General features: G+C 54.3%; 1 protein-coding gene across 4 annotated transcripts in view; it reads left to right on the plus strand.

Annotated features, from left to right (window-relative positions):
• The first annotated feature begins 7,490 nt into the window (after window positions 1–7,490).
• The window catches only part of KCNC4 (potassium voltage-gated channel subfamily C member 4), a 50,089-nt gene continuing 32,513 nt past the window's right edge, over window positions 7,491–25,066 (plus strand). For 3 of the 4 annotated variants that reach the window (XM_030936269.1, XM_010386260.2, XM_010386258.2), the window contains exons 1-3: window positions 8,472–9,352; window positions 20,146–21,082; window positions 23,133–23,336. In XM_030936269.1, the coding sequence (XP_030792129.1) occupies window positions 8,684–9,352; window positions 20,146–21,082; window positions 23,133–23,336 (1,810 nt within the window). In that variant the 5' untranslated portion in view covers window positions 8,472–8,683. Of the gene's footprint in view, window positions 9,353–20,145; window positions 21,083–23,132; window positions 23,337–25,066 lie in introns of all 4 variants that reach the window. The other variant, XM_010386259.2, reaches the window with a different exon arrangement.

The raw sequence follows: 25,066 nt of genomic DNA on the forward strand, positions 1-25,066 counted from the left end.
AGGCATATTCTAAAGTTCTGCCCCTCTCTTCAAGATAGCTATCCCTTTTGCAAACTTCAGTAGAAGGTAAAGATGAACTAGGGGATCTGACATCACCCCTGTTCAAACATTCCAGCCCCAAGTGTTCACTTATTAAACACCCACTGAATACTCAGCACTGTGAAGAACGGAATATGCTGGGGTCTGGGGAAGCTCTTCTTCCTGCCTCACCCTCTAGGAGCACCGACACTGAAAGAGGCAAGAAGTCTGACTCCTGGAGGAGGCCTCACCCCCACCCCACCTAGCTCCAGGCTGGAATGATGCTGCTTGCACTCACACACACACACAGCCAAGGACCCTGACGAAACCTGTCATTTTCTTCTCTTGCCATAGAAAGTGTTGTTCCAGGAATAGCCACCAGATGGCAGGAAAACCTTTCTTGCCAGATCGTAGCCTGCTTGCCTTCCTTTCCTCTCCATCATTTATTCCTTTGTGGGTCAGTTTATTTGTTGAACAAACATTTATTACGTACCCACCCTGGACAGGCTCATGCCAGCTATAGATGAATAAAGATAAAATCAGCCCCTGCTCTCCTGAGTTTGGCAGAGGGAGGGGCCCTGCCCTATGACTCCACATCTCCCCATGTATCTTTCAAACCGGGAAATGGCCTGGTGCTGGAAAAGTCACACCTTGTAAAGTATCAGTCTTTTGGTTGAAGATAATGTTTTTGGTTGAGATGCGAGCCCTTCTGCCAGAAGGGGCACCCAGACCCGCCAAGATGCAGCATAGCAAGGGCTTTGGTTCAAAGGAGCTCTAGAGTCATACTTCTAAAGTTCAAGTTCAAATGCCACCCAGCTTCCTGCTTCCTGGGAGGCCTTGAGCAAGTCATGTAATCCCTCTGAGTTTAAATGTCCTAGTCTGTAAAACAGAGATAATAAATAGATTCAGTGAGATAACACATGTTGGTCCAGTTATCTATTGCTGTGTTCCAAGTTACCCCAAATCTGAGTGGCTTAAAACAACCATTCTATCACACAGTTTTGTGAGTAAGGAATTCAGGCAGGACTTGTCTGAGCAACTCTTTTGGTGGCAACCGAGGTCACTCAGTGATATTCAACTAGCAGCGAACTAGTCTGGAGAGTCCAAGGCAGCTGCCTTCACATTCACTCAAATGCCTGGCACTCCAGTGACAACGGCTGGAAGACTGGGTTCAGCTGGGCCTGCCGGCCAGAGTGAGCAGCTACCACTGCCTCTCCAGCATGGCTACTCGGCCAGACTTCTGACTGAGGGGCTAAGGGTGCCCAGAAAGACCATCTCAAGAGACAGGAGGTGGAAGCTGCCAGGTTTTTAAGGCCTGGGCCTGGAAAATGGCACAGTACCTCCACCATCTTCTGTGGGTCACAACATCCGCCCAAATAAAGGGGAGGGCACACAGAAGCCCCCACTTGTTGATGGGGAGTAGGGAAAATCTGGCTGCCCATGTTATGGGCCGATTCTAGAGCGTTAGGGATCTTTGTCATCAGTCACCAGCACCTGGGCGGAAGCTTCCTCCTGAGGGGCTATCAGCTTAGAGACACAGAACTGGACACACAACAGGTCATTTCTGGTGGGGAGGTGAGTGGCTAAGTTTGGGCCCTGGGTGGAGGGAGCAGTTAGGGAGGAGGATGAGAAGGGCATGCGGGAGGACAGGTGAGGCCGCTGCTTCTGCCTCAGGTTTGCCCCAGGGCAGGTGGCATGAGTGGTTTGAATCATGGGTCTGTCACCAACCATACCACCTTGGGGAAGCCACTTAAACCCTGGAACCTCCATTTTCTGATCTGTAAAAGGAGGACGACAATAAAATATCTTCCTTAGAGATGGTATGAGGGAAAAATGAACTTCATCAGTAACATCTACTGGAATACAGTATCGACTTCTTTCTATATGGGGATACAATAGGTGCTCATTAAATATTATCTCCTTCTTGCCATCCTGGGCAAGGCCATGGGGCCTGCTTCATTCTGGGGCCCCATCACCCATGCAATGAGCCATCTCCTAAAGCTATTCACAAAGGACAGTTTCATCCTAAAATCCAGAGAAACCAAGGAAGGAGGGGAGGAAAGGAACTCTCTCCAGGAAAGGAAGTACCAGAGTGTGGGGGTCTCACTGATCCTGTACATTATTGGGTTCACCCCAGCAGTCACCACCAGACAGCTCCAGTCACAGGGACTTGGGCCAAGGCTAAAGTATTCCACAGACCACAAGGCTATGGTGGGGTTTTGTTTTTGTTTTCTTTGTTGTTGTTGTTTTAACAAAAGGCCCCAAATTCTTTTTAATACTTCTCCCATCAAAAGTGGAGTCTATCCTCCTCCTCTTGAATCTGGGTGAGCAAACGCCTCCTCTGACCAACATGATATAGCAGAAATGATGCTATATGACTTTGAAGGCTAGATTAGGAAACGCCATGCCACTTCCACCTGGTGTTCTAGGGATACTGGTTCTAGAGGCAGCCAGCTGCCATGTAAGACGGCCAACTACCCTGAGACTGCCATGGTAGGGAGGCGATATGTTTGCAGATGCTTAGGTTGACAGCTTCAGCTGAGCTTCCAGCCAACAGCCAGTGTCAACTGCCAGCCACATGAACACATCATACTGAATGTTTAGCCCAGCTGAGCTTCAGATGTTTGCAGCCCGCTGACATCTGATTGTAGCTGCATGAGACCCTAATCAAGAACTGTTCAATTGAGCCCTTCCTAATTTCCTGACCCATAAAATAATGAGCAAAATAAAATGACTGTTGGGTTTATACCACTACATACTGGGGGTAATTTGTTTCATAACAATAGTAACCAGAACATGAACCTTACTGATTATCTGGCCAAACCTCCTTGTATAACAATGGGGAAAACTGAGGCCCAAAGAGGAAAAGACCAGATTTCCCACAACCAAGCAAGGGGAAGATTGGGGGCCAATGCCTGGGTTTCTTGACTCCCAATCTAGTGCACTCTCTGCCACACAGCAAGAAACTGACAGGGAGGACTCCTCCCCCGCCACACCCCCACCTCATTAATTCCATGCATCAAGCAAGCATGAATCAGGTATTCGGAGTGCCTGGGATTGTGCTGAGCACTGGGAATATACAAAAGACTAGGCAAGAGTCTCTGGCTCTTATCTTAGGTAGGAAGAAACCTGCGAGATGGGAGACTATGCCTGTCATTCAACCACAAACCCTTACAAAGATTGATCCATGCCAGGCACAGTGCTGGCTGCGGAGCGTAAAGACTCAGTGGGGATCTGCTTTCTGCCCCTGGGTCTGAGCTGCCTGGGTTCTGGGTCCCTCCATTCTGCCCAGGGCTGACCCAAGCAGGGAAGAATCCCTGGACTTCAGGGGCACCCAAGAGGAACCTGAGTTTGGCCTGCCTCTACAGACAGCTGCTTCCCCTTTCCCCAGGACATTGCTGGAGGGAATTGGCCCATCAGGACTAATTAACTACTCTAATGGAATGAACCAATTTTTCCTGGAACTTAGCCCAGGTGGGAGGAATCTGTACTTTTCTAGATGGAGAAATACTAAGTGTCAAAAGGTCTTGCCTGCCGGACTCTGGGCTAGCGTGTGTGCAGCGGGCGGGCGGCTGGCCGGCGGGGGCAGGAGGGTACTCTCTGGATGCAGGCTGAGTTCCCAGCCTAGGAGCCTTAAACAAGGAGGGCTCTAGGGTCCACTCAGCTGGTGGCCCCCACGTCGCTCTCTGTCCTTGGCCCAACCCCAGCCCTAGCTCAGTCTCTCAGAGTTCGCTGCTGCTGCTTAGGCCTGACATCCCTAAGTGGGGGGAATGTGTCCATGAGCTAACACTCAGGTCCCCTCCAACCCTGTGACTCCAGGTCCATAGTGTATGAGGCCCTGAGCCCTGTCCAGGCCTGAGCTTCTGGTCTCTTCTCTTTAACAGCGGGGCCCTCAAAGTTTGCCTTTGAGCCCCAGATACAGCTTCACTGGGATTATATTATCCCAGCAACCCAACCCTGCTTTCAGTCCTGAGGCAGAGCTGTTCTACTGATCTTCACAAGACCTGAATCACTAGGGCTAGGTTCTCCCCAAAGCCCCCTCCCCCCCCAGAACCACCCCCCGCCCCCGCCAGGAAGGCTATCACTTTTGATTTGGAGCCTGCAAGTCTCTGCAGGCTGCTTGGGGTGGGGGGAGGCAGGATGACATGAGCTGAGACGCAGACAGGAGGCTGCCAGCCTGCTCTTGCCTTCCCTTCTCTTGTTCCCCGAGCGGGGAGGCCCTATCACCTTCCAATGACTCTGATAAAGCGATTCAATTTTCCCGGCTGGGAGAGAGCAAGGCATGCTGGGAAAGGATGCTGGCTCCTTGGCCTGGACCTGAAGGAGGAGGGTCAGTCCCTGGCAGGAGCTAGAATACCAAAAAGGGAAAGTGTGAGCACCGCTGGATAGGACCTTGCCTTGGCGTACAGCCCCTCACCACAAACGGGTTTCAAAGAAGGAAGATGGAGAGGAGATTGGATGGCTCCAGTAATTCTAAAGAGGCTGAGCCCATACAAAGCTCCCAGTGTGGAAAGGGGAAGGGTAAATGGCTTTGATTTCAGGCTCTCAGCTTCCTACGGACAGGGTCAGCCTCAGCATTCAGAGGGTGAGGACCTTATTATGGGGGGGGGGTGGGCCTGAAAAGGGTGCAGGTGCTTGACAGCCTCCATCGATGCCCCTCTAGAATCTCCCATGGCCCTCTCTTCCTATTCTTTCGCCACACCCTCACCCCTGATGAGGGAAATCCACTGTGGCTGACACCGTCTGTGAACTGGCTCTCAGACAGGTGCTCTTCCCTGACAGCCTGAAGAAACCAGGACACTCAGGAGAGGACAGAAGAGAAAAGGTGAAACTGAGGGAAAGAAGCTTGGGGAACTAGGAATTTCCAATAGTGGCTGCTTTGTGGTCTTGCTTAAGCCTGTCAGGTATCAAGGTTCTTGGAGGAATGAAGAAGGGAGGGAGTAGGCAGAGTCCCAATGGCAGAGTTAGGCTAGAAGAGGTACCTGAGGTCCTGGAATCAAGAGGAAGCCCAGAATCAGCTGCCACCCCATCTGCCCACATCACAGCCCCCAGAGCTCAGGGCAAGGTCTGGAGCCAGGACATCCTAGCACCACCAGGGGGCAGCACCCTCACATCCATGGTAGGTTGTGTCACAGCAGCCTGGGCAGGGGGCTCTCCTATCCTTCTCCAGCTCTGCGTTTTGAGGAGAACACTAAGACCTCACACAAAGAACCGATGGGGACAAGTCCCATAGTGCTAACTGCAGCATAGCGACTCCCACAGAGAGGCACAGGTAACAGGTGAGCCCAGAGCTCTAGAATAAATCTCCAGTAAGGATGAGGCATTCTCTAGAGGCCTCAGGACTGAGGCTGAGCTCCCCGCTCCGGAGCTGGTCAGTGCACAGAGCCAGGAGACCTGGTCCCATGCACCTTTACCCAGCTGCCTCTCTCAGGCTGGGCCCTCTGTTTTTGTCAGCTCTTCCTAGGTTCCCATGCCCATGTCCCAACTTTCTGATCTCCCTCCCTCCCTCCCCTCCTGGCCTCCTTTTTCCCTGGAAACTTTCTTCCTCTACCCATCTCCCCAGGTGCTCATCACCATCCATAAGCACTGCAGAGTGGAAGCACCAGTTGGACAGATTTACTAGGGCGAGTGGCTGTTTTATTCACTGATGTATTTCCAGTGCCCGGAACTGCTTCTGGCATATCGTAGGTATTCAATAAGTATTCATTGAGTGAATAAGTCAATCAGGGGTGGGATACTATGGGTTTTTTCCCCTTGCCCACTACACTCCCTTTCTTCCAATGACTGAGCTCAGTCATCCTGATTAACGGAAAGCAGGGGAGAGACCCCAAGGGACTTTGCCAGGACACGGACCAGATAGGACTTGAAAGTTATTCATTACATTAATATTCTGTGGTTCTTTCTTCCTCACTCCAGCTTCTGGCATGTCCCGGGTCTTCTCTTCCCAGTTACTCTTGGGATATTTCTTTTCACTGCAGCAAACTCAAAGCCAGCTAAACTCTGAAATACAAACATCAGTTTCGAGGAGCAGGGACTGGGCACAAAGGGGGTGCCAGAAAATGTGTGTTTCTGATTAACACACCTCCCATATGTATCAGTACAGATCATCAAAGATCATTGCCATTTTGGTTTTCTGGCCTCATTAATAACGAGACTTGCTTGTAAAACTCCCTTGCATTGGCACTGGGCTTTTAACCTTTCCTGAGACACACACAGGCCCTTGTCTTGTTTTTCCCAGTTGAGCTAGGTACTGCCTGATCTGGAAATGGGAAGGTGCACAGGTGTCCAGGGTAGGTGTGTCATTTACCTTTCATTTCTGCCTCAAGATCTCCTTACATCATCCAGACAGGCATGGAAGCTGCCTGAAGCTGTAAAAAATTAAAAATTAAAAATTAAAAAAAAAAACATTGGGGATTCATATGAAGATGTAAAATAGGTTCTGGACTTAACAAAAACAAATGAATCTGGAAATTGCTCTTGGGATAGGGCCAGTAAAGTCCTGTTGGTGCCTATGTTTTGGGTACGGCAGCTTCTCAATCACTTAGCAAACAGGTTCTCAGAGGCAGGAACTGTGGGAGCTATCAAGATGGAAAAAGCACAATGCCGCCTGCAGGAGCTCAGGGTTAGGGAGGGGAGAGGAGGCATATACACAGGCAAAGTCAAATTTTAATGGGTGGAATAAGAGTAGAAGCAGGAGGGGGTCATGAGGCAGGACACAGGCACTTCCTATGTGGACCCCAGAGTAATGACGAGCAAAGGCTTTAACTAATGACTTTTCAGGGCCACCCACCCACCCCACATCCATAACACGTTTCGCGATGAACAGAGTCAGAGCTACGGTTTCCTTCCAACTGGCACAAGAGGCGTTTCTCTGCCCAAGGCCACCCGTCCCCCATTCCATCGCGGGGGCTTTGGTGGCTGGGACAGAGGCGAAGAGCATGAAGACCATGGGCGTCTTGGGCTCCGCTGGGCCTCCGAGGCGCAGGATGCGGGGCGGGGTGCTCAGAAGGCCCCAACACGGTGCTTGGGAAAGGAGAGGGCAGCTTGATCCTCTCGACAGCGTCTCTACCCTCTTTCTTCCTTAGCCTTCCATCAGCCGCAGTGAAACCGCAACAGTTCGACCAGTTTGGCGGGGAGGGGGCGACGGAGCCGGGCGGAGGTTAGAGGTCAGGGGTCGAAAGCGCTTCGGTGTCAGCGGGCTGCAGTGGGAGGAGCTGCGGGCCCGGGGGAGGAGGGGAGCAGGGCCGAGGGGGGCGGGAGGGGCTGCCGGCGGAGGCGCGCAGGGGCTGCGCGCTGGGCTGGGCACTGGCGGCGAGGAGGTGACGCGCTTGGTTTGGGCTCGGCTCCGGGGAGGAAGACTGCGCTCGGTCGCCGGGGCCTGCAGCTAGCCAGATCGGCCCCGCGCCGCGCCCCGCCCACCCCGCCCGCGAAGGGCGCGCCTGGGCGAGGCGGGGCCCCGGAGAAAAGGCGCCACTGGAGCGTGGCGGCCGCTGTCAGCGCCGGAGGGAGACCAAGAGCCCCTAGGGCTCCAGCCCACCAGAGCCGAGGCGCCCCCTCCCCTATGCCACCTCGCGCCCGCCCCCTGCCGCGCGCGAGCCAAGGCCGGCGCCCCGCCCGGAGATGGGCAGACGCGTAGATGGCGTGGCTCCCAGCGCCGCCAGATCGCAGGAACCCGGCGCCGGGGCGTTGCGCTGAGGCTCCCTCTCCGCGCGGCGCGGGAAGCCTGCAGGTGTCCTTGGCAGCTCGGCCGCCGCCCCGGGTACTCCTTTGTCAGTGCCCAGAGCCCGGCTCCCTAGAGCAGCCCCGCCCCCCAGGCGCCGCGCAGCGCAGGACGCCCCGTCTGAGGCCCCCCCGCCCCAGCGCGGCCCCCGCAGCGCTGCGCCGGGTCCGGCTCAGCTCCCAGCCGCGGACGCAGGACCCGAGGCTCGCTCCTGCGGGCGTGCTTGTTTTCCAGCTGCCGCCTCGCCCTGCGCAGCCCCCGCCCGCCTGGCCGCAGCGCTCTGCTCTGCCCCGCCTGCCTTCCTCGCCCGGCGCTGGATTTATGAATGGGGGGAAGAGGCCACATGCCGCCGCCGCCGCCTCGTGTTGACCGCAAGCAGCCCGGGCCCACGGAGCTCCGGCTACCGTGAGAGTGTCAGCACGGCCCCGGCAGCCACTCGGAGGACTTGTTGCTGCTGCGCTGCCGCCGCTGCGGGGAAGCCGGCTGCTCCGGGGCTTGGTGCGGTCTGGGAGCCGGAGGGTGGCCCGTGTGAGTGTGAGCGCGCGCGTCCCGGACCTTCGCGGTGCGCCTGAACTGTGCGCTTCCTTGTCTTTGGTCGGGGTGACGGCGGGGGCGTGTCCCCAGCCCAGAGCGTCTGTCTGTCCCGTCCTAGCGGGGGACCGCGTGTGTGCTTGCTTCTACTTCCCCGGGTCCTCCCTCTCTCCGCCTCCCTCTCTCCGGAGCTTCCTGCCCTAACCCCAACCACCTGTGCACCAGAGAAATCCAACTCCTGTCGCTCCGCGTCCTAGGGGGGATAGGCAGGGGCAGGGCCACGCCGCAGAGGGGGCCGCCGCCGCCTCCTGCCTCTTCTTCGTTTCCTCCCCCTCCCCCGTCTGACGCTGCCTCCTCGGGAAGGGTGTTTGGAGGGCAGCGGCCGCCCCAAGCCGGAGCCCCGCAGCGCTTCTTATGATTAGCTCGGTGTGTGTCTCCTCCTACCGCGGGCGCAAGTCGGGGAACAAGCCTCCGTCCAAAACATGTCTGAAGGAGGAGATGGCCAAGGGCGAGGCGTCGGAGAAGATCATCATCAACGTGGGCGGCACGCGACATGAGACCTACCGCAGCACCCTGCGCACCCTACCGGGAACCCGCCTCGCCTGGCTGGCCGACCCCGACGGCGGGGGCCGGCCCGAGACCGATGGCGGCGGCGCGGGCGGCAGCGGCGGCGGGGGCTGCGAGTTCTTCTTCGACAGGCACCCGGGCGTCTTCGCCTACGTGCTCAACTACTACCGCACCGGCAAGCTGCACTGCCCCGCCGACGTGTGCGGGCCGCTCTTCGAGGAGGAGCTCACCTTCTGGGGCATTGACGAGACCGACGTGGAACCCTGCTGCTGGATGACCTACCGGCAGCACCGCGACGCCGAGGAGGCGCTCGACATCTTCGAGAGTCCGGACGGGGGAGGCAGCGGCGCGGGGCCCAGCGACGAGGCCGGCGACGATGAACGGGAGCTGGCCCTGCAGCGATTGGGCCCCCACGAGGGAGGTGCGGGCCACGGCGCCGGGTCTGGAGGCTGCCGCGGCTGGCAGCCCCGCATGTGGGCGCTCTTCGAGGATCCCTACTCCTCACGGGCGGCTAGGGTGAGTGGCAGGAGCCCATGTCTCCCCATCTTGGGTCTGCAAGGGGTCCGTGGTGGGTGGTGTGTAGGGGCCGGGAGGAGCAGGGACCGAGCCTGACTTACCTTACCACCGCAGATTGTTCCCGCCTTCCTCTCATCCCCCCTCCGAGGCCCGCAGGGGAATTACACACTCCCACCCTCTCCCCTGCACGCTCCATCAGGAGATTGCACACACTTGACTTACTACTTGGACCCAGTCCCAGCTGCCTGCTTTGCTGCATCCCCTCCAGTGAGTGGGGTGCCCAGCTCAGCTCCTCCACCACCTTCTTTGGTCTGCACAGGCCGCCCTATCTTCAGCTGCCCTCCACTGCGCACAGGGCTACGGTCCTGGAGAGCTGGAATTTGGCCTTCTGCTGGGGGCAGGCAGGGTTGAGAGGAAGGAAACTAGGGTGGGTTTTGTTAGATGCTTCCATGCGATGCCACCTCATTTACATCCTCCCAGCAGCTCAGTGTGCCCACAACTATGCACTTCAGAGAGGAGGATATAGGCTTCAGCATCTTCAGCTCAGAAGAGGCAAAGCTGAGACCACAATCCGGCCTCCTTTCCAGGTTTAGGAGAGGCCTTCTTTCTCCCAGGGAGAATGCCATGCCCCCCAGGCTTCCTGCACACCTGGGATGTCCTGGCCTCAGCTGGGGTGAGAAGAAAATTAAACAGGAAGGACCTAATGTTCTAGGCCCTGCAGGCTCCCACCGCCAGTGACCAGCCACAGGCTTGCTGGTGATTATACCAGATTTTTGTTGCCGCTTTTCTTTCTGCTGCAGCACAAACTATCTTTCCAGAAAGCCCTGGTTCAGATTACTGCTTGAAATGGGTGTATGAGGGAAGGGGGAAGCACAGGTTGATTTAGGCAAGACCTACTACCTCCTCCCCAAGTAAATCCAGTTTCCCTAACCCCTTTAGGTGGAAGGGGAAAATGGGGGAGGAGATGCTTGCCCCATTATGCTTGGACAGCTAAAAGAAAAAAAGAAAAAAAAAAAAAATCCCTGAAGGATGGCTTTAGATTCTTTAAAGAAAGAAAACTCTGGGGGTTGGTGTCGGATCTCATGGTCAGCAGCAAAGAGCAATGTAACTTGTTGGGTCTGGGGACTGCTGCTTGCTGTGGAACCTGGTTGGTTCTTCCGGCATCCCAAATTGTCATGTTAATGAGTCTCAGAGCGCCCTCCCTTTCCCAGCACTCCTGTGCTGGACTCCGTCCTAGACATAGAAGAAGGCAGGGTAGAGAATTGGGGAACAGGCCTGCAGGGAAAAGCCAGGCTGGCATAAATGCCAGGCCAGGGCAGATACATCTTCTGCTTGGAGGAGAAGGGAGGAGCAGAGGTCTCAGGGGCCGTGGCATACTGGGCTGGGGCTGCAGGCAGCCATGAGAAGGCAGGGATCTTTCGCAGGACTGAGAACAAAGCTAGAGGCAACGGCCTGGGTTTCTTTCCTTGTAGCCCTGAGACCGGCTCAGAAGGTGAGGGCACAGTGATGCCCCTGGTCTGAGTCTGCTGTGAATTCTACGGGCTTCTTATGTAGATCACTAACCTTGCTAGTGTTAGCACTTGGCTATCTGCATTAGGGGAGAGAGACAGGCACACATCATTCAGACTCTTTCAAAGTTGGGGGTGGGGGAGGAGAGAGAGAGAGAGATGGGAAAGGGGACAAACCAGGGAAGCAGGGATGGGATGAGGTCGTTAGGGGAGCTAGGCCCTATTTCTGAGCATTCTGGGATTTCTGGGGGCTTTTCACCTACTCTTGTTCCTCTCTGGAATTCCAAGTGGCACCCTACATATCACTGAGTTTATTTTCTTCCTAACTCACTGCTGAATGGCCAAGCCAGGGGGGCCTCTTTGAGTAAGCTCAGAGCCTGGCCTGCCCCTTGAAGTCTTCCAGGAACCCAAGGTGTGCTTTGCCCCTTTGACATGGAATCACATCAGCCCAGGCATTCCAGTTGCGGTCTTGAAGTTTATGAGTAAGGTTAATTGTTTCATTTAAACATTGAGAAAACCAGGATTCAGAGACATTAAGTTTCTTGCCAAAGACAGTTAACTAATAGCAGAGCCAGGAAACCACCCCTAGTTTCCAGCCTTCTGGTTGTTCATCCTGATGTGAATACCTGGATGGAATTCTGGCCAGCACATGTGCCAAAAGAGGACTTGCCTCCTGCTGAGGAGCCCAGGCAAAGGCAACCCTCACCTGCTCCTGGGACACACAAGTGGGAATACATAATTTTTAAAAATTAATGAAAAACTGCTCATTATTGAGCACCCCAGACAGATACATTGCTGTGTATACTTTACATTAATCTCTAATCCTCCCAATAAACTTAAAACCCAGTGATTATCCCTGTTTAATGGATTGAGGCTGTGAGAAGGTAAACAGTTGCCTGAGATCACATAGCCAGATAGTGGTCAGGCTTTGAATCAAAGCCAGAGTCCCTGACTCCCAAGCCCTTGCTCTTGTGATTACAACACCTTCTTTCCACTGAACTAGGCTGTTTTTGAGGCAGAGAGCTTGTTTCTTACTCTGGCCTGAGAGGTGTCCTGAGGTTCTGTAATTCCTGTGGATGGCATCAGAAAACCCAGGGGCAGATGGAGATGTCAGAAGGAAGACTTACTGTATTACCCCTCCAGGCCTGAGGGTACTGTGCCATGCGGGGAGTTCTGGGGCTGCATTTTCCCCCCTCCATTTGCCCCTGGCTAGTCACACTGTCCGTTTCTTCCCACCCCTGTTCCCCTGGGTATGTGTGCTTCCTTCCCTCGCTCACAGCTACCTCCTTCCTGGAAGGGCCCGCAGCACTGTGGGGTGGTGGGTGAAGAGGGGCAGAGGAGCAGTGCTGTGCCCTGAGGCATCCTTTCGCACACATCAGCCTGGTCATTCGAGTAGTGCATTGTGACAGGAGCAAAATGATACAAATGGAAAGTGAACTGAGCTGATTATGAGAGCCTGTTGCCTAGCTACAGACCTGGCCCAAGGAGCTGTTCCGCTCAGGCAGCCTCCTGGGCTGGGATACTCAACCCTGCTCCACTGTGCTGGGCCCATGGGCAGCTGCTGCTGTGGTTCTGTTTCTGTGGCCTGAGCTGGGAACAGGCACGAGGGGCAGACTGGTTCTGTCCCCACCTGCCTACTGCCCAGGGCAGAGTGAAGGCTCACCATGGAGACTTCACAGCCTCAGGGGGCCCAGTGGAGGTTTGGCAGCGTCCAGAGCTTTAGAAACCTGCACCTTCTTTTCTGAGAGCGGACAAGAGGCCTGAAGAATGGGGCCAGGACGCCTTTCCCCTACCCAAGTCTCCAAGGTCTCCGGGGCAGGGCTGGCTTTAGCTCAGCTATCAGCCTTATAAAGGATTACAGTTCCTCTCCTTTGGCTAAATCAGTGCATTTTTCCTGTGATGTTTCCCTTTTGAGTAGAGGAGGGAACCCATAGGAACTCCCTGCTCCATGAAGGCAGCTCCAGCAGGGTCCTCCCCTTTGTTAAGTGTCAGTTACTATGTGGGAGGCTTGGCCTGTGTTTTCTGCTACTACTCATCCGGCCTAGGTGAGGCAGGTATTGTTAACATCTGTATATCAGTATACAGATGAGGAAACAGGCCTGGTGGGGCTTTCTCAAGGTCGCACCGCTTGTGGTAGAAGTAGGATCCAAACCCAGGTCTCATGAATCTAAGTCCGTGCTCCTCCTATGGCCTCTGGCTCCTGCCCAGAGAGGATCTCTGGCTTCCGGAGGGTGGCTCCTCACCGGAGAGCTTCTTCCTCCACTCTGCTCTTACCTCTTCCTTTACTTCTCACTCCCTAGAATTGCTCAAGTCTAACCTCTCTTCTTACTGTGGGATTTCCATAGGAAAAATGAAGGGAGGCATGATTAGGAGAAAAGACTAAGGGAAGCTCCCTCGCCCAGGCAGAGCATGAAACCAAGGCCTTCTAGGAAAGGAGCGGAGCTGCATTCCTGCCTGCTGCTTCTGAAGTTCCCTGGCTTCTCTGGTCTGGGCATTGCCTGGGGGACAGGTCAGTGGTCACAACAGGCTTTAGAGTGAGGGCCAGTACTCATTGATGCTGTGCCCTCTGAGCTAGGGTGAGCCAGGAACGTGAGCCCAGGAGGGCAGTACCCTGGCTTTCTGAGCTCCCCAGGAGGGCAGTGCCGGCCTGCCCTGGGCAGCCTCTCCACCTCCTTCCTGAGGAGCAGGCAGGGGCCAGGCTGAAGGCTGCAGGACTCCCTGCACACCCTGCCCTCAGGGCAACCTCCCGGTTTCCTCTTGGGTTTGTTTTCTTCTCTTGTTCTGAACAAACCAACATTTGTCTCTGAACATCTTCTCTCTGAATGCTGAGGTGTTTCTGGTTGTCACATTTGGGGTGGGGTGTGGAGTAGGGGAAGGGGAGAAAATAGACAAGCTATTTTGGAGACTTGGGAGAAGAGCAGGCAGGCAGGAGCAGAGCCAGGCAGCTTGGCCTTGAGGGTAGGAGACTCTGGGCCCTTCACCCCCACCCATGGGCAGTGTCAGCCTGGGATGCTGGGCACCAGAGCTCTGTGCCTCCCTTATTCCCTATGCATAACTGACTTGCCATGACCTCTGGCCCTGCTCCCTTCTGGAATTTTCTTCTGGCTAAGGGGTGGTCACCTGGTCTCTAGCAAGGGTCCTTATCAGGAAGTGGACCTGGCTCACCCTGGAGGGCAGCAAAGGTCCTAGGGCCCCAGTCCCTAGAGGTATTACTGGGCATATACCCTTGTCACTTCGTCCCAGTCAGTGGGTCTGACGACCTCTTCTTCTGACAGGCTCACCAGGACCAGGAGAGAGCAGGGGGTCACCTTGGCCCCGGTCATTCAGAAAACACTTACTGCACACTTACCATACACATGCCATACACACATGGGGTTCTAGAAATCCAAAGATGAGTCAGAGGGGGTCCCCTGCTCCTGACGAAAGCCAAGTCGGGTGGAGTAAGTGGCAGTCAAGGGAAATTAGGTGACAAGAAATTGCAACAGTAATACAAGATGGATCAGGAGAGGTGCCACAGGAGTCATAAAAAAGTAAAGTTCAATAGGAAATGAGAGGAGGAATCAATCAATCCCACCTCTACGTGGGATGAGATGTAGGAGGTGTTCAGAGAGGCTTCCACAAAGAAATAGAAGTTGAGTTGGGTGGGCCTTGTAGGATACTGAATTAGCACCTTAAATAATTTTTTAAAGAGGTACATTATAAATACATACATAAATAAATAAAAGTTCCGTATGGGTAGTGCTAAACCACGCAGCATTAGGGAAAGGGGGAATTTTCTGGTCAGGGGACCAGCCCAAGCAGAGCTAGGACATTTTGGGGCCCAGATGGGCAATAACCAGAAATTCTGTTAGACTGAATAGTGGCTTCTTAGTTAGTGATTCAGGCTAAACTGAATTCCTTCTGGGGTAGGGACTCATCTGTTCTGGGCAACCCAGAGGCCCTGAGAGGCCCCAAGTGCTGGCTCATTGGAGGGTGAGCATAGGTAGAGGTGGGTTCTGGACACTGGGATCAGAGGGTCCTGGCTCAGCATGGGGTGGGGGCAGGGCCAGGTCCTGTTCCAGGGCCACGTCCTGTTCCTAGCGGGGAGGAGGGGATGTTTCTCTACTGGGACTTGGGCCTTAGTGCGGGCCCTCAGCCAGGAACCAGGGATAGCTCAGAGATGCTTTGTTTGGCAGACCCTCTCATTTCCTGCCTCTTACCCCCAGGACTGCCCCACTGTCTTCCAGCACTGCCTGGGCATGAGGATCTTGCTTCCCCGGAAGGCTCAGTCCCTCAGTCCCTCACCCCATCCCCACAGATCTTACTCTGCTAGTGTCTTTGGCTGTGTTCTCAATTTTCCTTTCTCCTACACTTCATCCTTAATATAGGTTTTTGGGCCTGAGTCTCCTTATGTTTATCTGTCCATCTGTCTCCCTGGCCCTTCTTCCCTGGGCTCTCCTCCCCTGCCCCCGCTGATTGTATTCAGTTCCCAATGATTGGTGTCTATCACCTCTCCCCTCGACCCAGCCTGTGCCAGATTCCTGGAACGCTCTAGGCTTTGTGCTGAGTTTTACAAGTATCATTCCTTTGCATCCTCAAAACAACTGTACAAAGTAAATACTACTCTCATCCCCTCAAACATAGCAAGCAGATTGTAGCCTCAGGACCCTTGCACTACTCATCCCTTCTGCCTCGAACTTTCTGGGTCTTTGTATGCCTCACTCCCTCACTGTTCAGGGCTGTTCAGGTATCACCTTGTCATTAAGGTGATCTCTCTATTGGAAACAACTCTCTTACCTGATCTCTCTATTGGAAACAACTCCCCTATCCTCACACCCCTTATCTCCTGTTTCTCTTTATTTTTTTCATAACACTTAGACCACCTGACATACTGTGTATTTTGCTTGTTTATTTGTTAACAGTCTGCCTCCGCTAGAATGTAAGGTCCCAGGGGCAAGGGTGGTTGTCTGGTACTTTCCCAAACGCAATGTCTGGTACTTGGTAGGCACTCCCTTTTCCGTTTTATAAATGAAGACCTTAAGGCTTGGAGAGGTTAAGGAACTCATGGAGGTCTCATATACAGTCAGTAGCAGAGCCCAGCTTGAACCCAGAAGTGTGTGACTTTACATTTCTAGGGACAGTCCAACGATGGGGTTGGTGGAGGAGGCTGGTAATAGTGCTGAACACCTGTGCCTTTGCAGATGGATGGGTTTTCAGCAGGACACAGCCAGCCAGTGTGTCTGAGGAGCCCAGGGGGCACAGGGAGTTGGGAGGAGAGACACTCTCCTGCTTGGGTGATGGGAGCCTGCTGTCCAGGGTGCTAAGACCCTCCTGCATCCTCCCAGCAGGAGAGGAGCTGCCCCTAGTGGAGCCAGTTCACTGGCAGTTTTCTACTTGGGAAGTTTTGACTTCCAGCAGAATCCATGCCCTTTGTGGTGGAAAGAACTAGCAGCTTCAGCCATGAAAATCCGGACAAGCCACTCCTCCCTGGGCCTCAGTTTCTTCATCTGTAAAATAGCAGAAATGGAGTTGAACTGGGTAACTTTCTCAGTCTTTTTCACTTCTAAAAAGCAAAGATTCTGTGATATTTTGGCTCCAGATTCAGCTCACCTCCAAAAGCTGCACGCAGAGGACCCTACCCCTCCTCAACTCTTATTTCCATTTTATGGAGCACTTACTGGGTGGGTGCCAGGCATTTACCATGTAGAAGCTCATTTAATCCTACCGTAACACTGTGAAGGGGGTACTAGTACTGTCCCCATTTTATATAGAGGAAACAGGTACAGAGGTTACCATTCATTTACCTGGTTGAGTGGCAGGGCCAGGATGAGAAATCCTGGAAGTCTAAACCCGAGCCCAAGGCTTCTAGTGTAGGGTTCCTCAACTGTTCTCTGCCCTTAGTCTTTCAGCACAGGAGCCCATGGGAGGGAGACTCATCTCCACTGCCAGCTCTGTAGGATGGCAGGATGGTCCAGTGGGGAATGAATAGAAGACTCGAGGCTGAGGCTTTGGCCTCTAAGCAGGGTGGTGTTGCTGCAACCACCTCTTCTTCCCTTGGCCCTGTTTTGTGCTAGGAAGCCCTAGTCAAGGGAGCTGTGTATCCCTGCCTCCAGAGAAGGAGGCCTGGGGAAAAGCACCATTTGCAAGCAGGGTCAACTACTTACGAAATAATTCAGTTTGGGGAGCAACTTAGGTCAGAAAGGAATAATTTGGGCCCTGAAGGGGAACCTATAACCTCAGGGCCCACCTGGAGCAATGTGCCACAGTTCAGGCCGCATCTCTGTCTCCTTGGGGAGGGAGGGCTTCTTGGGGCCTGCTGAGTGCCTGCTGCCCCAGCCCTGGAGAGGCCACAGTGGAGACCGAGGCCCCACTAAGGCTTCACCAAAGGAGGAGGGGATTATACCCACCTGCTTGGTCAGAGGCGCCAATTGGAAAGAGCTTTGAGCTGAGAGTCAGGAGACTTGGCCTCAGTGTGATCCTAAGCAAATCATCTGCTGTCTCTTGTGCCTCTATTTCACTTTAAAAATGGGCACACATGACCACTCTTTAGGTCCCCTCCTCTTCTCAGGGTGGAAGTGAGGGATAGCAGTTAATAGTAGATGGAACAGTTCTGTATTTTGAAAAAAAGCAAAGGTGAGCGGGCAGACAGGAATCCAGAGGGTTGTTCCCTAATCCAGGATGTGGCTGGTACCCATGGGGCCTGAAGGACTCTCTTGCCTGCTGCAGAATGAGCCCGTGGTGGTGGCAGGTGAGGAGGGCAGCGAGGCAGGCTCCCTGGCCCTGCTATGAGAGGATGGCCAGGGCCACGCCGTCCTCCCTCCCTCCCTCTGCTCACCCTCTTGGCAGCTCTTCCTGAACCTGTTTTTCCAAGTCACTAATTAACTTTACGCTCAGTCTCCCAGGTGGGCCTACTCTCCTGGCTAACTTTCCCTCAGAGAGCCAGCTTCTGCTTCCCATTGTTCCTGGCAGAATTGGGATATGCTGTCCCTGCTCCTTACCTCAACCACTCTGTTTTTCAGGGGAGAGGGTGGTGCCAGGACTGGATTCCCGGCATGACCAAGGCCATGGACAGGCACTTTTGACAGCCCACCTATGAATGGCCATGGAGAGCCCACAGGCTGGAGCCATTTACTTAATGCCCACATCAGCCAGTATTGACTTGGCAGCCCCTTTCTCAGAGGAGGAAGAATAAGGCCAGAAAAGGAACTTAAACTTACCTTCACTGGGGAGAAGCAAGCAGGAAAACTCCAGTAATGTTGTAAAATAGGGAAAGTGGGTCTGTGTAATTGTTATTACACACGCATTTCATCTCCATTCATCCCCTGGGCCCAGCCTTCTCCTTCCGTGCTGTTTCTGACCAACCCATCCAAGTTAAAGTGTAAATGAGGTACATTTAGGTGTGTGATGGGGGATTGGTCCTAAGCCCGAGACACACATTCCCATGGGTGAAATAGCAGTCATCAGGGAACTAACTGGGAACAGGATCAGTGATTCAGAGATGGCTTTCCCAGGCCTGTGAATCGACCCTGCCTGGGAGGTGGTGAAAACATTGTGGTATGAAGAAAAGGTACAGCCTTTGAAGTTAAACAGTTCTGAGTTCAAATCTGGTTTTTGCCCCTTCCAGACTGTGTGACCTTAAGCACATATGTAACGTCTCTGATGATCAGTTCATCCTGCATAAAATGGGATGATGAGGCGTGCTGTACAGGGTCATAGGGAGGACTGAAGGCGATTGAAGCATATACAGAGTGCTTAACAGTACCAGGCACGGAAGAGACAGCTGAGGACTGTTCATTCCTAGATCTCCCCCCTCAAACTTTCTCCTACTCCAGAAGCCCTGGAGGTGCTGCTGCTTGCTTCATTTTCCCAGGTCCCCTTGTATTCTTCATTGGTGTTTTGCAGTACTAAGAACAAGGTATGCCTTCCCCATCCCAGTGCAGACTCCCAGGGAGGAAAACCTCTCTGAGTCCTCACTGGATAGGGGATGGGCACATGCCAGTGCCTGCCCACGCAGCCAGGTGGAAATCAGGGTGGGTCAGACAGACATGGGGATTACCAAATGGTACCATGAGGCCACAGACCTCCCTTACCCACCTATTTAGGCACAGCCATATCTGGTCAAGGAGGAAGCCCAGTCCAGCCATCATGCAGGATAGGCCTCAGCAGGAGGCATGAGACTGGACCCCATCAGTGGGCATCCTGACAGTGGTGGATGGCACGGCATGAATAACACATGAAGGCTCCATAATTGGTGTTATTACACATGCATTTCATCTCCATTCATAATGATTGAACACTTAAACCCAGCCGCCGTTCCTCTGCCGAGTGCTGCTGTCATCCTTCTAGCCGAGATCCCAGCAGCTGTTGGGATTAGCCCCTGCCACTCTGATGCTGATGGGTGTGGTTCCTTTTTCTTTGGAGCTCAGAGTTCCAGGAAATGTCAGTTTGTAGGAAGGAGTGAGACTGGTTCTTTTGACCAGACCACCGTCTCCCCTGCCATGGTGCATGTTGTCTGCCTTTGGGGACTTCCTCACCATCTAGGCAGTCAGCGGGGACATCCTAAGGTGCGAGGCAGAAGAAGAGACTATGGCTAATAGGCTCAGCCAGCAGAAAGTGGTCCAGGTCCATTCCTTGCAGCAACCTGCCTCTGAGCATCGCTTCATACAATGGACCTCAAACTAGTATGCATTAGGATTACTTAGAAGGTTTGTTAAAACATTGCTGGATCCTACCCTCGGCATTTCTCACTCAGTAGCTTTAGGTAAAGTTTGAAATTTGCGTTTCTAACCAAAGGACCAGAGACCTAATGCTTCTGGTCCAGGACCATACTTTGAGGACCATTGCCTTAAAGCCCAGTTACTGCAACTGTGGTGCCTGGGCAAAGAGCCTCACCTGGGTGCTTTTTACAAATGCAAAATCATGGGACCTGCCCCAAGCCTCTGGATCAGGAGTGCATTGTAACAAGATACCTGTTGCAGCTTGAGAAGCCTTAAAATGCATATGGGTCAGAGGTGGGCAAAGCTATCAAAGGCAGGTCTGGCAGTTGTAGATCCCTGACCAGTTGCTTCCGGCCAAGAGCAGCTTCAGTCTTCTGTAACAAAGATTGGGAATCATTGCCTGAGAGCCCCCAAGCATATGGATAAAGACCCTCTGAGGAGGGACTTCCAGCCCTGTCTCCACATGTTAATCCCACCTCTCACCCTGGAATGCCCTTTCTGGTAACCTTCATGCAGAAGTCCATGTCCCCAGCTGGGCCCATCCATCCCTGTCTGACAGCTGCCCCCTGCTCTCCTCCCCTGCCCATAGGTAGTGGCCTTTGCCTCTCTCTTCTTCATCCTGGTCTCCATCACCACTTTCTGCCTGGAGACACATGAGGCCTTTAATATCGACCGCAATGTGACAGAGATCCTCCGCGTGGGGAACATCACCAGCGTGCACTTCCGGCGGGAGGTAGAGACAGAGCCCATCCTGACCTACATCGAGGGCGTATGCGTGCTGTGGTTTACGTTGGAGTTCCTGGTGCGCATCGTGTGCTGCCCCGACACGCTGGACTTCATCAAGAATCTGCTCAACATCATCGATTTTGTGGCCATCCTGCCCTTCTACTTGGAGGTGGGGCTGAGCGGCCTGTCATCCAAGGCAGCCCGCGATGTGCTGGGCTTCCTGCGCGTGGTGCGCTTCGTGCGCATCCTGCGTATCTTCAAGCTCACACGCCACTTCGTGGGGCTGCGCGTGCTGGGCCACACGCTGAGGGCCAGCACCAATGAGTTCCTGCTGCTTATCATCTTCCTGGCCCTGGGCGTGCTCATCTTTGCCACCATGATCTACTATGCTGAGCGCATCGGGGCCAGGCCCTCCGACCCTCGGGGTAATGACCACACCGACTTTAAGAACATCCCCATTGGCTTCTGGTGGGCTGTGGTCACCATGACAACACTGGGCTATGGAGACATGTACCCCAAGACGTGGTCAGGCATGCTGGTAGGGGCACTGTGTGCGCTGGCTGGCGTGCTTACCATCGCCATGCCGGTGCCTGTCATCGTCAACAACTTCGGCATGTACTACTCCCTGGCCATGGCCAAGCAGAAGCTGCCCAAGAAGCGGAAGAAGCACGTGCCACGGCCGGCCCAGCTGGAGTCACCCATGTACTGCAAGTCTGAGGAGACCTCCCCCCGGGACAGCACCTACAGTGACACCAGCCCCCCTGCCCGGGAAGAGGGTATGATCGAGAGGAAACGGGCAGGTGAGATTAGGGGTTGGGAAGGAAAATCCCTTTTCCCCCAGTGGCCTAGGGAGTTTCCAAATGAACCTCTCAGCCTTTGGGATTTGGGCGTGTGTTTTGTGTGGGGCTTCCCTAAGCATAAGAGGTGCCTTTATGAGGGCAGGGTGTTGAGGCCGAATTTCTCTATCCTCTGGCTGGGTCTCTGATAGCTTCCCAAACATCAGATCTTTGGACTGAGTATTCCACCCAGGGTAGGGTGTGATGAGCAGTACATGGGGCTGTATATTAGACGCCCTGGTTTTAAATCCAGTCTTGGCCACTGTGTTGTGTGCCCTGAGGCCAGTTACCCCTCCTCTCTAGGCACCTGTAAAATGGGAATAATATCATAGCCTACCCTCAAGATTTTGAGAGACCCAAATGAATGACAGATATGAAAGTACTTTGAGAAGTTAAAACCACTTTACAAATGTCAGGCACTGTCAATATTAGCCAATGAGCAGGGCAGCTGTTCTTCCAAGGTACGTCAACACATGAATCACTTCTTTGCAAACGTTCGAGTCTGGTATCTTGGCCTAATAAATGTGATAACGTAATAGCAGTGGGAGGCTGCCTTCTGTTCAGCACAAGCTAGATTGAGTCCTGGGCTCAGGGTTTGACATGGGATGGAAAGGAACTAAGGAAGGAGTGGCCCAGACAGTGTTGGGAAGAGGAGGAACATGGAAGAAACTAATATCTGTGCCCTGGAAGGGGAGAGCCTGGGCATCTGAATCCTGTCCCTTAAGGACGGGAAAGGCCATCCCAAGAAAGCTCATCTCCACCCCTGAATCAGGAGTTGGGGAATGGAAAACAGCTTAATCCCCAGCAACACGGATTTAGGTTGGAGAGAGGGAAAAGCATCCTGACTGTTATGTGTAGGTTGGGCTCCTGGGAAGGGTATGGAATTCCTGGTATGGGGAGCTGGACTGGAGCCAGGAGACTAAGGGTAAGCTCTGGGGCAAAGTGGGACTGACCCTGCAGGAGAGGCGCCTAGCTTGGGACACTCACCTGTGGCCTTTGGCATGTGCCTATCATACATGCCTGGGTCCACTTATTCCCTGGGGTCATGTCAGGGGCCTGGGTCTTCCAAAGGCCTTGATAGAATAGCACCCATCAGGCTTCCCATTTCTCCCCCACCAAAGTGGCACTGCTTCCTAATTTGTGAATATTAATCTCCTGGGGAATTTCAGCTGCACTCTTGAGGCCCATTCAGCACATAAAGAGAATCCCAGTATTAAAATGTAGAAGTCCTTAAGTCAGCTCCTCAAGGCACACTTAAGTGTGGCCCTGTCAGCCTTGCCCTTAGCCTAACCCTGACAGCAGCCACAGTAAGGGCATGCCTGGCCAATGGCAGGGCCACTGTCTTCAGATAAAGTAGCACCCCCTTCTCCAGATCCAAGGGCCCAGAGGCAAGGGGTGGGGACTAAGCCCACAGCACTTGGGAGCTGCGTTGGAGCTTTTCCCATGGTATCCCCCTCAGACAAAGGTCAGCCCTAATTGCAGAGGGCTCTAGGTCTTTTGGGCACAGGACTCTGGCCTAGATGCCCAGTGAACAAGAATGACTGTCATCCAGGGAGAAAGCATGGATACCACTTTATAGGTTTAACCCTTGCCGTGCCACCCCTCACCCCTAGCAAGCCAGGTACTCTCCAAGGGAATGCAGACTCATCCAAGAGTCAGCCTGAGCCAGACCCAAGGAAGAAGTAGAGTCTGCGGCCTGCTTTGGGCTGATCTCCTGAGGCAGCCGTCAGCAGGCAGATTTGAAGAGTCGCTGCTCTAGGGCCTCTGCGCTGTGGCTTCATCCCCGAGGAGAGACCCTAGGCTGAGGCTAGGAGGGAAGTCATTTTACACCCAAGTGCAGCATCCTGCCTTTTGCCTTCTGCTCCTTGGCTCTGACAACACTGCCTCCCAGGTAGATGCTAGGCCCCTCCTGAGGTTGAGGAAGTAACACTCTGGGTCTGGGAGACCCCACATGACTCATGAGCAAGGCCCGGGTGGCCCCTCACGCAGCCTCCTTTCTGTGTGCCCCCTTCAGACTCTAAGCAGAATGGCGATGCCAACGCAGTGCTGTCCGATGAGGAGGGAGCTGGCCTCACCCAACCCCTGGCCTCCTCCCCCACGCCTGAGGAGCGCCGGGCCCTGCGACGCTCCGCCACTCGAGACAGAAACAAGAAGGCAGCTGCCTGCTTCCTGCTCAGCGCTGGGGACTATGCCTGCGCCGATGGTAGTGTCCGGAAAGGTATGGCTTCCCAAGCTGCACAGGTGGGGAGCCCCCACAAAGCTGAGTCTCCCGAGTCACCCCCCAAGAGCTTGAGGTCCCCCCCTCCCCTGAGAACGTGGCCACCATCTCCTCTGCCTTGGACGCACCCTCACTTTTAGAATGGGTACCTGATCTCCCAGTCCCTGGATTAGAAAGGCCTCCTCCATCTCAAAGGGCACACGGCTCCCGTCCAGCTGCCCATGGGAAAGAGCAGCGCTAGAGGGTTGAGGGCACACAAGGCCAGGGTCCCCGCCCGATGCTTCCATTGCATCTCTTTCTACCTCTCATTCCCGCTGCTGCCCTCAGGCCCCATTCCACACGGTCACTGCCAGCCTTTCCCTAGGCCTCCCTTAAACACAGCTAAGCCTTCCCAAGTAGATCACCCCTCGAGGTGCCAGCAATGTTCAGGAGTCAGGGAGCCCCACACATCCTCCCATCCTGCGCCAGGTGTCCTGGAGCACAGGATGGCCGGACTTCCATCTGCAAGCACCTAGGGGTTGACTGTCCTCTTGAGGCAGTGCCAGAGATGACCAGGGGGTGGGGTAGGTGGGCAGGAAGAGTGGGTCCCATCTGAGGAATGTTCTGAGTATTTGGAGAGATAGAAGGAGCAGTCCATCCTCTGCTTGTCAGAAAAGGCTGAAATTCCATCCCCAGGCCCTAAGCCTGGAGCAAGGCAAGGGCAGAGGTTAGGCTGTGGAGCTAGGGATTCCTGGCCTCGGAAAGAGGCTAGGAGTGACCAAGGATTGTGGAGGGCCCGCAGTGGCTGAGAACCAGGGGTCTTAGGACCAGGCCCTCCTACCCAGTTTTCGATCACTTATTCGTCTCCCTTGCCCTGTCCCTGTTACCTAACCTCCCTCAACATTCTGCCTGTTTCTGGAATAAACCCTGACTCCCTCCAAAACAGAGCTCTTCCCCAGGTTCTCCGCCACTTCTTAACCAGCTGGATTTCCCATCCCCCACATCCCTCTGTCCCCAAATTCCAGACCCAAACTAGGTTGAGTGAGGAAGGGGCAGTGGCAGCTACGGGAATAGCCTGTGATGCCTCTGTCCCTCTGAAGATGTCCCGTGGCCTGCCAGCCCATGCAGGCTCTTGGGCACCTTCTAGTTTCTTTCCCCGCCCTTTCAGTACCACTGTTCCCATGGAAGCCCCAGGCCACCCTGAGTCTAACCAGCCCCTGAAAGGTGTGTGTCCAGCTGTGCTGGGCATGTATTCTGTGGACTGACAGAAACAGGAATCGCGATCTGGTGCCTAAAAGGAGGTGGTCCAGCAACCCCAACAAAAGACTGCAGATGGAGGGTGCTCAGACCTCTACCCTCGCCTGTGTTCCTTTGTTCACCCCTGTGTCCTATCCTTGAGCCCTGGATTTGGCCTTCTCTCTTGCCTACCATCCCAAACAGGCAGTGGGTTCCACTGTGTCCTGTTCAGGCCCAAAGCCTTGCTCTGGCTGGACCACGCTAAGCGGACAATCTGGAACGAGCGGTCACTGTGTAGGACTTGAGCACACAGAGCTGAGTGCCACACACACCTGCTTTCCTCCCTGGGCTGTGAGGGGCTCAGTGGAAATAGGTGTGGCAGAGGCCATGAGGGTAGCAGTCAGGAGGGACCACGAGGTGCTGGGAGTGGACTGCACCTGGGGAAGGAGTTTCATGTGCACATGCATGGGGCAGGGGAGCCAGCATCCCACCATCCAATATCCCTGGGGTTCCTC

This window comes from Rhinopithecus roxellana, chromosome 8 (assembly GCF_007565055.1).
Source record: "Rhinopithecus roxellana isolate Shanxi Qingling chromosome 8, ASM756505v1, whole genome shotgun sequence".
Taxonomy (NCBI): domain Eukaryota; kingdom Metazoa; phylum Chordata; class Mammalia; order Primates; family Cercopithecidae; genus Rhinopithecus; species Rhinopithecus roxellana.